This window comes from Meleagris gallopavo, chromosome 11 (genome assembly GCF_000146605.3).
Source record: "Meleagris gallopavo isolate NT-WF06-2002-E0010 breed Aviagen turkey brand Nicholas breeding stock chromosome 11, Turkey_5.1, whole genome shotgun sequence".
Classification (NCBI taxonomy): domain Eukaryota; kingdom Metazoa; phylum Chordata; class Aves; order Galliformes; family Phasianidae; genus Meleagris; species Meleagris gallopavo.
Genome location: NC_015021.2, coordinates 19,482,958 through 19,497,635, shown reverse-complemented (window position 1 = coordinate 19,497,635; position 14,678 = coordinate 19,482,958). Strand labels below are relative to the sequence as shown.

The 14,678-nt window shown below is 50.1% G+C and overlaps 2 protein-coding genes across 2 annotated transcripts in view; one reads left to right on the top strand and one right to left on the bottom strand.

The window, feature by feature from the left end:
* The first annotated feature begins 6 nt into the window (after positions 1-6).
* On the top strand, positions 7-8,076 carry CLDN11 (claudin 11). The gene is made up of 3 exons (XM_010717085.2): positions 7-140; positions 1,960-2,124; positions 7,010-8,076. The coding sequence occupies exons 1-3, from the start codon at positions 44-46 to the stop codon at positions 7,240-7,242; spliced, it is 495 nt and encodes a 164-aa protein (XP_010715387.2). The 5' UTR covers positions 7-43; the 3' UTR covers positions 7,243-8,076.
* Positions 7,877-14,678, bottom strand: part of SLC7A14 (solute carrier family 7 member 14) — a 24,241-nt gene continuing 17,439 nt past the window's right edge. Inside the window, 1 exon segment of the mRNA XM_003209216.3 lies at positions 7,877-12,839. Coding sequence (XP_003209264.1) covers positions 12,517-12,839 — 323 coding nt within the window. The 3' untranslated portion in view covers positions 7,877-12,516.

Below are 14,678 nucleotides of genomic sequence, written 5' to 3'. Positions count from 1 at the left end.
CTGGGTGGTGACCTGCGGCTACACCATCACCACCTGCCGCAAGATGGACGAGCTGGGCTCCAAGGGGCTGTGGGCAGACTGCGTCATGGCGACGGGCCTCTACCACTGCAAGCCGCTGGTGGACATCCTCATCCTGCCAGGTACGCTCCCCTGCTCTCCTCCCACCCCACTGCAGGGTGGTCGATGGTGGAGCTCCATCCGCTTCGTTGACATGAAGGTGGTCCTTTAAATGTGCCAGAGAATTGAGTGGTGTCTCCTAACACGGTGCTCACGGACTTACACCTGGTTCTAACTGTCCTTATTATATAATATTTATATCTGGCTACTAAAGTCCACTTATTCTACCAACCGCTGCTCTTAACAAACTGTTAACAAGTTGTTCCTTTCCCATTTCATCCCCAGACTGCGTTGCAAAGCCTACTCTTGTATCTCAGTGTTCTTTGTATTTCAGTTCTGTCTTGTGATGATGATGGACCACTAAAATTTGAAGGATCTATTCCTTGAAATGATCTGAGAAGGATGAATCTCGTGGCATCCATTATTAATGCTGCTGTGGCTTTTAATCTTTTGGAAGTTTGTCATCAGTCTTGGCAGTTCTGTGCTTCCCTTGTGCTCTAATGCATGGCAGAGCTCTTAGCATAGTCATGTCTGTTCCCTGCATGATCTGTCTCGTTACTTTCTAATCATAAAGCATTTACTTTACTGCAAAGTAAAATCTAAGCCAAGTGTTTCTCCAGGATGAATGCATCTTTGGGGCTAACTGAACCTGCCAAGGTCTGTGTGTGATCTTGTCTCTATAGTTTAGCTGGTTATTTTAGCTAATTATTTCACCTGTTTCAATTGTTGTTAACTCCATGGTGTTTCTTCGCTCTGTTTCACCTCGTCAGGGTGCCCCTTCCAAAGCCAACAGGTTAGAAATACACGTCCCTTGTCTTTTGTTCATTTTTCCCTTCTTTATCTGCTTTCAGTTGTTGTGGAAATAACTTCACAGTGGTTAGAGAGGTCACTCCTGAAATCCCCCCTGATACAATGCCCAGCCCCTGTTACACAGAGGTTGGCAGTGCTGGACCTCTCAGACCAGCTCCTGTTCTCCCTGTCGGTACTTACAGTTCAGTAGGCTTGCCTTCCTTATAGCTACTGTTGTTCACTTTGATCCAGCACAGCAGGCAGGAAAATGGCTTATCTTGACAAAACATGGAATTAAACTTAATAAATGAGAAAATAAAGCCTTCCCCCAACAGAAAGCTGTGTTTTTCTGCGGCAGAAGCAGATCACGAAGTGAGATCCTTCTGCCCGTACCCACTCTGAGCCTCTTTGCTGCCCATGGGATCCCTCCCGGTTCCCTCCCTCCAGCTGAACTGTGTTTGGAGTCCTCCACCGAGCCAAGTCCTTAAACTGGAACGTTTGTGTCTTGTTTGTGTGCTTGTTTGCTTGGGACCGGTTACACAGAGGCCATGCTGGGCATTGCCATCTCCTTTGTTTAGGTCTCACTTTCTGCCCTTAACTCCTTAGGGAACTAGGAGTTAAGGAACAGTGCCACGTGCAGCCCCACGACCCGCTGCTCCAGGGCAGGAAAGCCGTGCTGGTGATGAAAGCTTGGGGCACCCCGTGGTGTGCACAGAGTCCTGAGGAATAGTGTGGCTGCTGAAAAGCTGCAGGAAAACCCCTTCCCAGCTGTTTCACTCACTGCCATCTTTCCCAGCTTCATGATTTCCCTACATCTTGCTGGGAAGACATTCTCACTCCATGGAAACTGTTGGTCTCGCACACCTCTGAGCCGCACACCGACTGCCTCACGCCTGCCGGGTATTTGCTTACACAAAGGGTTATGTAGAACCACAGAATCCATCTCTTGCACTCTGTGAAGGTGTTGGGAGCTCATCGGGCAGCAACGTTTGCCCAAAGTTCTCCTCCTTTTGAGCCAAATAACCCAGATCCTCTTTCTCACCCCACCCGCAGGCTACGTCCAGGCGTGCCGAGCGCTGATGATCGCCGCCTCCGTGCTGGGCCTCCCCGCCATCTTCCTGCTCATCACCGTGCTGCCCTGCATCCGGATGGGCCACGAGCCCGGCGCCGCCAAGTACCGCCGCTCCCAGCTGGGGGGGATCCTCATCATCCTCCTGGGTAAGGCACGGCCCGGCCTGCTCCGCTTTGGGACGGTGTGGTGTGTGAGCAGGGAGGCGCAGATCGATGGCAGTGGGTGCTGCTCCTTTGGGACATCGGCAAGGAGGCGGCCAGGCGCCGGGGGGGCACAGCCCCGTGCCTCCTGCCAGCCTTGTCCTCGGGATTTCTTCCCGTCCGCGGAGCCCGCGGAGGAGATTGTTTTGTGCAGCTCAGCCTGTGAAGCTCATTGTCCCCAACACGGCACCTGCGTGTTCTTGAGGCCTCGTCACCCCAGCCACAGGCTGCGGGGCCTTGTTTTCACCCGTCTGCTTGGCAGAGGAGGGGGCAGAGGGAGAGTGGCTTCTTTGTGCGGCTCTGCTGCTCGCCGGCAGCCAGCGCTGACATCACCCTGCTCCTCTTTCTTCTGCTTCTCCTGAGGTTTTTTTCAAGTGGGCGCCACATGGAGCTGCATGTCTCCAGCTGGGGAGGCATGGGGACAAGGAGGGATGGAGCCCTGTGCAGCAGATCCCTCCATACTCTGATGGGAGGTCCCCGCCACCCAGCTTTGGCATATCTACCATTCTACCAGTTTTTATAACATTAAAAAAAAGTGAGGTGGGGGTCGGTCTCTTCTCCCAGTGAAAGGACCAGGGGAGGTTCAGGGTATTAGGAAAAATTTCTTCTGAGAAAGAGCAGTGATGCAGTAGCACAGCTGCCCAGGGAGTGGTGGGGTCACCATCCCTGGAGCTGTTCAGAGCTGTGGGGATGTGGCACTGAGGGATGTGGGCATGGGGAAATGGGTTGGGGTCGGACTTGGTGGTCCTAGATATCTTTTCCAGCATTTATGATTCTATATCTTCCTCCTACAAGATCCCTGCTCCAGAGAGGAGCAGTTAGGATGAATCAATATGTCTGAAATTTAAGAGTGAGACCAAGGAGGTCTTCCAATAGCTGTGGGCTTTAAGGGGCTGTTGCTACAGCTGGAAATGCTAACATCAGCTCTACAGGCCTGCTTAGGACATCCCGTCAGTTGCAGTCACACTGGAGAGCTCTGGGAATGTGTCCCTTATCCCTGTCCTGAAACCTCCAGTCACAGACCTGGGCTTGGCAGTGAACAAAAGGGTTTTTTTCATGCTGTCAGTGACACTGTAGCAACAAGAGTCTCTGTTCTGCTGTTATCTCTGGTCTGGGAGCTGGGGGAGTCCCACCAGAGCTGCGCTTCGTGGCAAACAGATGGAAAATGTTAGTTTTGGGCTAGAAGAGCTGTGCTGTGGACCAGCCCCATTTTGCATGGCTGAGAGCACTGCCCCTAAATCTGCTTTGCGGTAGGGCAGCAGGATTGCAGGAGCAGCAGACATGGCAGTGACTACAGTGAGTCACACTGCGTGAGAACAAGAGAAAGCGCAGAGCTCTGTGGGGGTGAAGCAGGGCTTTGGGTCTGGTCCTGCCATGGTAGAAGGCCAGTGAGAAGAGATAACAAGGATGAAGGCTAGCATGTGCACTTTGGGTCAGGTTTGGCCTTCTTGCTGGTTGTTACCCCTGTGTGATCCGGGCTGCCCTGGAGCTGGGCAGTAATAAAGGATCAACATGTTCCTTTGGCTCCTAAACTTTTCACAAAAAATAACCAACCCACACTTTTTCATACAAAACAAATTTGTTTTTCCAGGTTGATTAGCAAATCAGTCCCCTTGGAAAGAGAGTGATGCACAGAGCTTGGGACTTTGACATTGTTTAAGCTGATTAATGATCTGTTGTTGGAAAAATGAAGTGTCACCATTCCAGAGACTTCAATAAGTATGAATATCAGGCCTCAGAAGACATAATGCTGGCTTAAAAGTCTTTCTGTCATGGGCTGTTCTTATTTATTCTCTGGCCACCGATCTCTCACTCGTGGGTTTCTGTGTTTTCCCTCCAACATCAAGGCTTGAGCACAACTCCCAGAGATCTGGTTAGAAGAAAACAAATCCAGACCCACAAACACTGCAGAGTGGAGATGCAATCACTGGAGTTGGCTCCATGGCAAATGTTGCGTGTTGCACAGGGAGAGGATGGCATTTAGGACAGAAATTGTTAAAAAGGAAAGAAGGGATTGAAACACAGAATCACGAAAAAAAAAAAAAAAGAGAGAGAGAAAAAAATAGTTGAAAACTTGCCAGGAAAACAATGGGCTCAGATATTCCATTGATTTTCCTGTCCGCTGATAATAGCAGGCTGCAGAGTGCAACATGTGTGCACACCCTCCTATCCTGTATGCTGATGTATTTATGTCTTTGCTTGATCCTATCTGACCAAGGGAATTGATTTATGGTTGCACACAGCTGTCGGTGGTGGTTTGCCCTGAGCTGCTATGAAAACATCTCCAACACAGTGTTGATGGAAAAAACCCATCCCATCCCATATTGTTGGTGCTAATTTGGGGGAGCCCGTGCTGGTACCCAAGTGATCTTTTCCCCGTGGGGAAATGAGGAACCTGAGGATGATAAACAGATGGAAAATGCGTTGGTTACTGGGATTTACCACTGCTAGCTGACCATGTTAGCTATTATCTTCTAAATAGATGGTATTAATAGATTCCTCTGGATATTTCTCTCAGAGGACTCTATCCCAAGATAAACAAGGTTCAAAAGTGTCTTTTTTTTTTTTTTTTCCCTTCTGGGAAGCTGTGGGACACTAAGAGACCTCTGTAAGTCACACTGCTCCCCCTTGAAGAAACAACAGAATCATTGAACAGCTTCTGTTTGGAAAAGACCTTCAAGCTCATCAAGTCCAACCAGTAAATCAATGGCACCCAATCTATGGCTTGAACTGCAGTACTTGTGTGTTCCCCGTGGGCAGGTGGCTCAGGGCAGGAGGGAAAGCAGAATCTAAACACTTACATAACCTGCATAAAACAACTTTGGGAGGGCAGATTATGAACATTATCGGTGGATGGTTGAACTGGGTGATCTTTGAGGTCTTTTCCAACCTTAATGATTCTACATGTGCTTCCAGTGCTGGATTAAACCATGCCTATAATGGTAAATGTTAAGAGATTCAGCTCCATGGATCAGGTGCACGGTCAGAAGGAACTGGGACCCACTGGGGTGTGGGGCACAGGAACAGGTGGTGCTGATGGGGATGATGTGGTAGAATCTATAGGATTCGAGCTGCTCCTCTTGCTTTCTGCCAAACTGCACTGACAGCAGCAGCCATCCCAGTGCATTCCTCCTCCCCACTGGGATCACCAGCAGCTGCAATGAGCTCCTCTCAGCCCTTGGCCGGCCTTCCAGCTCTCCAGCATTGTCAGCACGATGATAAGGTGGTGCTACATGTGGCTGCCTCACTGCACAAGCGATGCCATTGTCCCGGTGTCCCCGAGAGCTCCCCTTGGCCCAACGCGAGCGTTGTCCTCTCTGCTGCGCCGTGGGGGAGGGTCTGAGGGGATAAGGCTCTTATAGTCTATGGACACTAATGTATATATATATTTACTGTGGACAGAAGAAGAAAAGATGATTGTGTCCTTTCGGACAACAAAGCAGCATTATGCTGGAGCCCATTAGAATGCTTTGCAGATTCCCATCCGACCCCTCTCTGGAGGCTCACGAGCTGCAGCAGGGGCAGCCCTCCTTCCCCACAACCCCCTCCCAGAGCTGCAGGGCCCTTGCTTTGAGGAGGCCCCAAGTCATTGCTGGCTTCATTAGCATCCTCCAAACGTTCTTCTCTTTTCCATAAGAAAATATTTTTTCTCATAATAACCGCAGCAACTGGGGAAGGGCTTTCTGCTGTACTGGCCAGCAGCAATGGTTTGTTTTCCGCTTTAACCAAACAGTTTTTATTTTTTCTCTGCCCCTTTTTCTCCCCCTCTTGCAACCTTAACTTTTTGACACCGCCTCCAGATCTCTCTCAGTGCGGTCAGCGGAGATCTGTAGTGCTGCCACAGCCCTGTTATTGTTTTGCTCCGATTCTCTGATAGCCACAAGGATGGAGTCCTGCACAGCTTGTCCCGGAGGCAAGTCAATATTGACGGATTCATTCCTCTCAGATGTGCGGGCCATAAAGGGGTATTGTTTTAGGACCTGCTCCTGTAGGTGGTTAACGCCATCGGCTCTGCTGCGTGCAGGGCTGTGCAGAGTGAGGGCAGAGAGCGGGGTGATGCCAGGAGAATGCAGGGATGGATTTTTTTATGGAGATCATCTTCACCTTGTTGCTACCTTCCTGCTTTTGTGGAAAAGCCTGGAGCAAAACTAGAAGCCCTCAGTAGTCGTGCTCTGTGGGCTCCAAGCTGAACGCTGTGGTCCCTCTGACTCGTTTCACTAAGTCTTTGGGAAGCCTCGCTGCATTGCCCCACCACCTGACCCCGTTTTTCATAGGGAAGTGGAATCCACTTTCCAACTGACTCTGAGTTGAGGTTTTACTGCCTCTCCAATGCATGAGGCTTCTGTGATCTTCTGCTCCCAGCTCCTTCTGAACACGCAGCTCTCCAGAGCACCAGTTTCAGAGTTGACTTTCATTCTTTAGTCTTCATTGCCAGCTCAGGTTGCATCAAACAGAGGTTTGATCTGCTCCTTATTGCTGGTCCTTCGCCACCTCTCCCAGCTCAGGCATCCCCACCTCTCTCCTGCTCTGGCACCAGGAGTCCTGAAGCCTGTACTGTTGTATTCCCCATTGGATCAGCGTGGGGATGGGCTCCTCACCATTCTCCAGAGGAAATACAAGCTGCAGGAGACTGACCCCAAGCTTCGAGTATGTGGGTTGTCTTGAGGGGGCCAAGGAAGGATGGATGCTCCATCCCCTGAGCTTGCTGGGTATCCCGCTGGTCCCACACTCAGTGTCGGGTTGAAGGTTGGACTGGATGATCATAGAGGTCTTTTCCAACCCTACTGATTCTACATTTCTGTGATTGGCTCTTCCCCTCCTGTCTCCCCAGCCATGTGCGGCGTGGTAGCCACCATCTGGTTCCCCGTCTGCGCCCACCGTGAAACCACCATCATGAGCTTTGGATACTCCCTGTACACGGGCTGGATCGGCTCTGCCCTCTGCCTCTTTGGTGGCTGCGTCATCGTCTGCTGCTCGGGGGATGCTCAGACCTTCGGCGAGAATCGCTTCTACTACGCCTCGGGCTCCAGCTCCCCCACCCACGCTAAGAGTGCCCACGTCTGAGCTCCCACACCCCCTGGGTCTGCACACCATGGGTTCACTTCTCCTGGCGCTTGCTGCTGTTGTGCTCCCCGGGAAGGTTTTAAAACAGCAGCCCAAGCGCCCAGCAGTCCCAAGTGTTGTTGTCCCCCTGTTGTCCCCTTCTCTAGAAAGCAAGCCCCCACTCCCACCTGTTTCGCCCTCCCCATCCTCCTGCCCCAGGGGTGGTGTGTGGGCCTCAGGTGGGTTTGGGTTTTTTTATTTTACTGCTCACCAAGAGAGCTTAAAGCAGCAAAGCAGACGTGAGAGGCACTTCCCCGTTGCTGAGGACTCCAGCACGTCCCCATTTGCTTTCCTGTCCCCAAGGTCACCGCTCTGGCACAGTCTGGGAGCAAGGGCAGAGGGAGGTGCACCCTCCCAACAGGCAAATGTTTCTCTTTTGGAACAGTAGAGGATTTTTTCTGCCTTTCCCTGTAAATACTTTTGTATGGATTTGATCGTTTTAGTAACATTGTTTCCCCCACTCCCCCGGTCATCAGTATGAAGGAAACAGAACCCAAAGGTCCTAACGCTGCGATACGTAACAGTGTTCTGTATATAGTTCCAATGACTCTGGGGGCTCTAATCCCCACACTCTTTTTTAGTGTTTTGTTTTTTGTTTTTTTTCCTTTGTACAGATCAGTTACTAAAAATGTGTTTTTACATTTACATTTGCTTTCATCCCATAAATCTGTGTTCACCATTCCTTAGCACATTTTTAACACACAGTTACACTGTCACAATGCAATTCTGGTGAATACTGATGATGCCTTTGTACTTCAACTGAAATACTGTACAATAAATAACAGAGTATCTGCGGCTCTGCCTTCTCCTTTTCCTTCCTTCCTGTGTGCTTCCATAGCTAGCTTTTCCATGACGCAGTTTCCTAATGATTTCGAAGGGGTTTTTTGAAAGTAATTTGGGATGAGAAGTTCTGCTCTGCTGTGGACTCAAGGCTGCCTTTGCTTTTGGGAGAATATTCAAAAGCCAACTAACCTTCCTGCTCGGAACCAACTGCAGCCTTGTGTGTTGTTCCTTGTGTCTTATCCCAGGGTCAGGGTTTGTGGCATTTTTCCCATTCAGGAGGCTTGGAAACCCATTGGAGAAGTCCAAAATCTTGTTGCTCTGAACTCAAGTTTAAGTCTGCTCCGGGATCATTACTCTTAATTAAAACCACGTAAGATCAAGATCCAGCTCTGTCCTCTCTGGATGCTGTAGCAATTACTGTGATACCAAGCCCCAACAGTTCCCAGGGCTCTTAACTCACTCCACATAATTGGTGCACACTTCACCCCAGGGCTGAAGCAAGGGGAGAGCCTGGAGCTGTGTGCAGAAGCAGAGATTCCACTAGGAGGTTTGGGGTGGTGGGAAGGGATCTGCAAACAGGGCAGTAGGACAAGCCTCAGTGTGCTGGCGTGTGCTCATTCATCCATTGGGATCTCCCTATCCATGGCCTGCTTTGGTTGGAGAGCCCAACTAGGGCCACGGATGCTGCAGCCCCACGCTTTGCCCTGGGTAGATGTGAGGCTGAAGTGGGAGCATTTAAAGGGAGAGAATGAGGATGGCTGCACTCCCCTGGGATAGCATGGAGAGAAGAACCCAGGCCCTGGCACTCGTCCTGCTGCTCCAGCACACAGCATCTGCCCCGAACTCCAGCAGCCCCAGAGGCGCAGCCCAGGGCTGTGCAGGACACTTGTGCCCATGACATCACAGCAGGGCACAGTCGGTCGTTGTGTGCTCGGCAGGGACGCGTCAGTGCTGCCATTGATGTGCGGGTGCCAGCTTGTGCGGGCGGCGGGGATTGTGGATTGTGCACACATCAACCCTGGGACTGGTGGCAGAGAGGGAGCCCTCAGGGCAGGAATGCACTGCAACGCTGTGGGAAGCTCAGCAAATCCTAACAGGAGGGAGATGTGGGATCCTATGGAGAACAAAGCCTTGCCAGGCATCACTTGGGGTATTTTTCCTTTTTTTTAGGCTGCAAATCAATATTTTCAGGCACAAGGGGCTGGCGCTCGGCTCCTTGCCCTCCCTGCGCCCTACCCAGGACCACAGGCACCAACAGCTCCAAAATATCCCATAGAGCTCTCCATAACACTGGCTGCTGGGCAGGGCTGGCCACGGCACTACCAACACTCAACAACTTTTGGTGCTCATCGCATCAAAGCCTCAACATTGAACCAAACACAGTTGGAACACAACGAGCTGCTCCGCACCACACCTGGCATCAGCGATGGAGTGCTGGCTGCTCTGTCATCACCCCAACTTGGGGGAGGTCCCCCAAGTCCCAACAGAGCCCTCCCTGGGTCAGCACCCATCCCTCTCATTGCAGTGTGTCCCCACCACTGTGCCACCAGGAGCATCCCCACATCCGTGGCGAAGGAGCTCAGTGAGCTTTGTGCTGCTATAGTCAACCTGTGGCCATTGGCTCTCATTTTTTCTTTCTTTCTTTTTTTTTTTATTTATTTATTGTGTAAACGGTTTACCATTTATTTTTCACAACAATGCAAGTAAATACCAAAGTCAGCTCATTGAACTGCATCTTCTACAAAGGAAATTTTGAAGCACTTAAGGCAAGATTTTTTTCATCTTTGACTTCTATTTAACATTGAAAAAATACTGGACTGATCAGCTTAACAAAATTTATATGGGAAAAATCTTTTTTTTTTTTTTTAATTTATTTATTCTTTCATTTAAAAGATTTACATTATTATGGAAGTCGATGCTGAGACACATTTATCCCCGACTTCCATTAAAAATCCATTAGTTCCTGTTCATTTGTCTGTCTGTTGTAATGTAAAGGCACACAATAAAGCTTTATGCATTTATTAAAATATACAGATTTTGGTAAATTTAGATTTCTTTCATAGTATCTTGATAATATATATATATACATATATATGTATCAATTTCAACAACACAATCATCTGAAAATAAAAATCACTCCATAATATATCTGCATATTTTTTTCTTTCTCATGACACACTACAAGACCCCATTGTACAGTGCACCAATGGGCTTCTGGAAACCACAAAAATAAAATAAAGTAAAATAATTTAACAAATTCTTTTAACAAATACACCAATTTCATATCAGAACTGCAGAGAACTGTTACACCAGAAAGTACCATCTGCAAAAAAAAGCAAGATCTACATCAGAAAGACCAAAAACAAAACGAGAGGAGTGAGGATCATTTACAAGCTGGGGCTGTGACACCGGCGTCGCTCGGGGCGTGAGCTCTGCTGTGCAGAGGGTGCGTGCTGGGTTGTGTTGCTGTGGTCACAACCTGCAGAGGGACCAAGATTTCACTGGGTTGGTCTGGGAGATGTGAGGTATTTCTGCTCCATCTGGGTCACGCTTTGGGCTCCAGCAACAGGATGCTGGCTCCTGGCATGGAGTGGGACAGTGGTGGTGCTGGCAATGCTCTTTTGTAATTTGCTGGCTGCGTGAAAATCTCCTTTGAGGGCATGGAGAAATATTTGGGTTACAGCAACACCTGTGCCAGCTTCCTGACTCCTCTCAGCATCCCAAACTGGCCCTAGGCCAATGCTGCCCAGAGGTGACGGACCAAATGACCTTTGCTGGTGGCCCTGGAGTTGTGGGCAGCCATCCTTCCCTGCTTTCCTGGGAATGGATGAGGATGGGATGGAGATGGGGAAGGGGAAGGGATGGAGAAGGGATGGGAAAATGATGGAGAAGGAACGAGGAATGGTGGATGGCTGCAGGGGAACCACAGCAGCCCCAGGGCCCTGCTCAACACGCTGATACAATGACAGGTCCTTGACGCCAAAGAGCAAGGGAGCAGGCTCTCACCAAACGATACTCAGGTGGACACAACGACACACACTGGTACTGCAAACTGCTCTGTAGCAAGAGATTAAGGCTGCAAAAGGAACAACAGGCTTCGACTCAGCAGGGTACTTGGGCACATGTTTGTTGTCCAGCAGATGCCTAAATACCGCGCGGTAGCGGGACGAGGATGACCACCCCATGGTTTAGTTTGAGAGCTGTTAGGAAAACAGCAACAATCTTTCTCCCTGAAAGCATAAAGCCAGACCTGCCAGGTGCCATCTCTCCTGGGTATCTCAGAAGCATCCTTCAGGGGAGCAGAGGGCACAAGTGAGCATCATGAGGGCTTCAGCAGCACTGGGGATAGGTGTGTAGGACAGATTCCCAAGTGGATTGGTAGAGCTTATGTGCATCGTGGAGACTTTTGGGTGGGATGCTCTTAGGTTTCTGCTTGTGGAAGTGTAGCTAGGTTGGGCAGCAGGAGAGAATCCAGAGTGAAGCTTAATGGGTCCTTTTACCAAACCCTAACTCCCATCCTGAAGCCCTCCCAGTCACTCCTTTTGATTTCACATTAGAAATGTCTCTAGAACAAGCAGCATTTTTGTATCTTTTCACACATTATCCACCAAGTCAAGGTTAGAAACAGCATGGAGGCCAGAATGAGTGCTGGGATGTGCCACAGCAGTTCACAGACAATGGGCTGGCTGTTTTGGGAAAGACAAAGTGGTGGGAGCAGCATCCAGTTCAACCTCAGGGACATTATGTGGGGTTTGCTGACTGCTTGCATAAGTCTAGGTCAGGTGTGATCTGAAACGAGGCCAAGATCAGATTCAGGATGCTTGGCTATGCCAGGATTTCAGGATTTGTTTGAGACAGTCTAGAGCAGTGCAAGACATGGACTAACACCGAATCCTGGTATTTACGACCTTTGGGTTCAGGGGACCAGCATGGAGTGGCCTTGTTGCATACACTTAGCGCTGGAACAGCCATGAAAACGCCAAGTAATGGGGCCAACTGAGCTGAGCCACCCCCTTGGATGAAGCTGGTTCACTTTCATGTCCTACCTGCCTGCCCCTCTGGTTAAGCTATTACTGCTGGGTGGTTAGAGGAAAAAGCACACGTGCTAAGAAAGTGCCAAACACATAGGAGTGGCCATTAGGGTGACTATTCCCCAGGGAAAACCCATCTCATCCCCCCACGTGGATATTCCACCTCTCAGAGCCCCCTCAGTTTGGCACATCTCCCACTGGGCGCCAAATGGGGCTCGGCAGGTACCAGGGCTCCAGCATTCCCTGGCGTGGGACTCAGCTGGCAAAGCCCTCGGGTGGGTTTGGTTTGGGGTCAGCAGCAGTCGCGGCGTGTGACCCAAGGACCAGAGGTGACGGGGTGGTGGTGGAGGACAGGACGGGGCAGGGAAGCTGCAGGCCCTTCCTGGCTGGCTGGCAGCACGGCGTCCCCCTGCTCGCCCCACTACTCAGGTGAGTAGTCCAACTCGTCGTTGGCAATGAGGGCTTCTGAGGACGGTTTGTGCCTGCCCTTGCTTTTCGATCTGCTACTCGTCCGATGGCTTTCCTTTGCTCCTGCCATTTGCTGGTATGAGAAGCCCTTGTCCTCGGGAGGGCCCCAGTCTGGGTAGCTCTCACCCTCGGTGGCGTAGGAGAAGCCGTCGTCCACTGAGAAAGGGTCAACATCCACATCATAGCGCTGGTAGGTGCTCTGGTGGAGGGCCTCCTCGCGGGCACTGATCTCCAGCGTGCTGTTCCACATCCCGTAGCCAAAGTAAATGAGCAGACCTGGGGTGAGTGAAAGTGAGAGGTTGCTGGGGATGACAATACCCATAATTCCCCTCCTAGCCCAGACTATACCTCAAAGCCACACCTATCCCCATAGCCCATGCCAGCATCCAGCCTCCTCCATCCCGCCTCCTCCTGTCCACTGCCAGTTGGCTCAAGCTGGTAAGGGCTTAATCTGAGTAAATATTTTTTTGCTTTTATTTTTAAGCGAATGCATGTTTTCATTGATGTCTGGTCTTCAAACCAGCAGAGTGCATGTTGTCAGTGTGTGACCAGGGAGCACTGTGTTTAAAACATCAGCTGGGACGGCTGCTTAACCGTGTGATTGTGCCATCTGCAGCCTTGGTGGGAAAGCAGTTCCCAACAGACTTAACCTGGCCTCCTATGTTGGAAGCCCACATTTCACTCCAGCAGCCTCCCAGCCATTCTTTTCCCTCTGGAATTTTCCTATGCTCTCAGTATCTCTCCTGCTAGTACTCACAACCCTGTGTGCCCAGGGTCTGGCATACATCAGCAGGGTGACCTCGTTACCATTGCTGGCACCTGACAAGGTGTTAGATGTGCACACAGGTGCAAGGCCTAATCACAGGCAGACTGATTTGATGCTCTGAAGCCACTTTCCTTCTAAAGAACAGGTGTGGGGCTTTCCCTTGATTTGTTCTTTCACTTATTGGCTGAGTGAGCTAGAAAAACTTTGAGCATCTCCCTTCTAGCCTGAGGGCTGTACATGGCTCCTCAGTAGCTCATCTTAGGGCTCAGAGATGGAACCTTGCTGTGAGGCCTCAGGAATTACCTGTGAGAGCTGACTGCCTCTCCTGTCCTTACTCTGAAGCAAGAGAGGATATGACAACACGGAGGAGGAAAGCTGGAGCAATCTCCCCCTGAGGGCTGGTATCTGTGAAACTGTTCTGGGATAGTGAAGGGAGATCCAAGGTCTGTTTGTATTATGACCAAACTTTTTCCTTATAGGAGGCGGCATCTGCCTCCAACGTTTGCAACAATCCACTTTCACACCTTCCCAGTGGGAAGAACATCTGCTGGGGTGCTCAGCCAGAGATGGCTGTTTTGGATGTTGGCACCAAAGCTCAGGGTCTGTTGTCTGCAGCTGGGGTTCCTATGGGCTGTTGCAATATCTGTCTTTGCTCATATGGCTGCTATGTGTCTCTTAAGGAGTCCTTGGTTCTGATATTCCTTGTTGCTACAGTTCTCTGTAGTCTGCGGCTGGGAGCCTTCAGGAGGAGCTATGAGAGCTCTAGGTTTTTTGTAGGATGGGAATAGAAATATAAAGCAAAGGAAACTATGGGCATATCAGGCTGCTGGATACGTGCCAGGAGGACTAAATTTGGCCCAAATATTCACAACAGAGCCTGCATGTTCTGAAAGCCCCCTGCCATAAAGTGAAGTGTTCAGACCAAGAACAGGAGCTGGAGCCCGCAGCCCCTTGGCATTGCCCCTTCCAGAACTGTTAGGGTTGGACAGCTTTGCATTTTAGAAATGTGGTGCTGAAATTTTGGTGTGGGCTGCTGAAAGAGCTCAAGTGGGTGAAATAGCAAGAAAGCAGGCAGATTTCTGCAGGAAACCCACCTACTTTCTATCAGAAGACTCATCAGAACAGTCACCTTTACGTGAAGAAGTTTGCTTCCATCAAACTGACATTTTTCTGGAGGTGTAATTCTTGAGTTAGCTGTAGTTTGGGGGCTTGATTAACAGATTTCTAAGAACTCCAACATTATGAGGAGCAAATGCAAGGGATTGGGTATCCCAGCTGAAAAAGCATTAGCCTAAGCATTAATTGGTGACGTTGCTATTACCACCCTTTGAAAACAGGGTCAGTAATAA

Coding starts and splice junctions, on each gene's coding strand:
- CLDN11 (XM_010717085.2), top strand. CDS start 44: ATGGACGAGCTGGGCTCCAAGGGGCTGTGGGCAGACTGCGTCATGGCG. Junction 141..1,959: donor GGACATCCTCATCCTGCCAG/GTACGCTCCCCT, acceptor CCCCACCCGCAG/GCTACGTCCAGGCGTGCCGA. Junction 2,125..7,009: donor GATCCTCATCATCCTCCTGG/GTAAGGCACGGC, acceptor CTGTCTCCCCAG/CCATGTGCGGCGTGGTAGCC.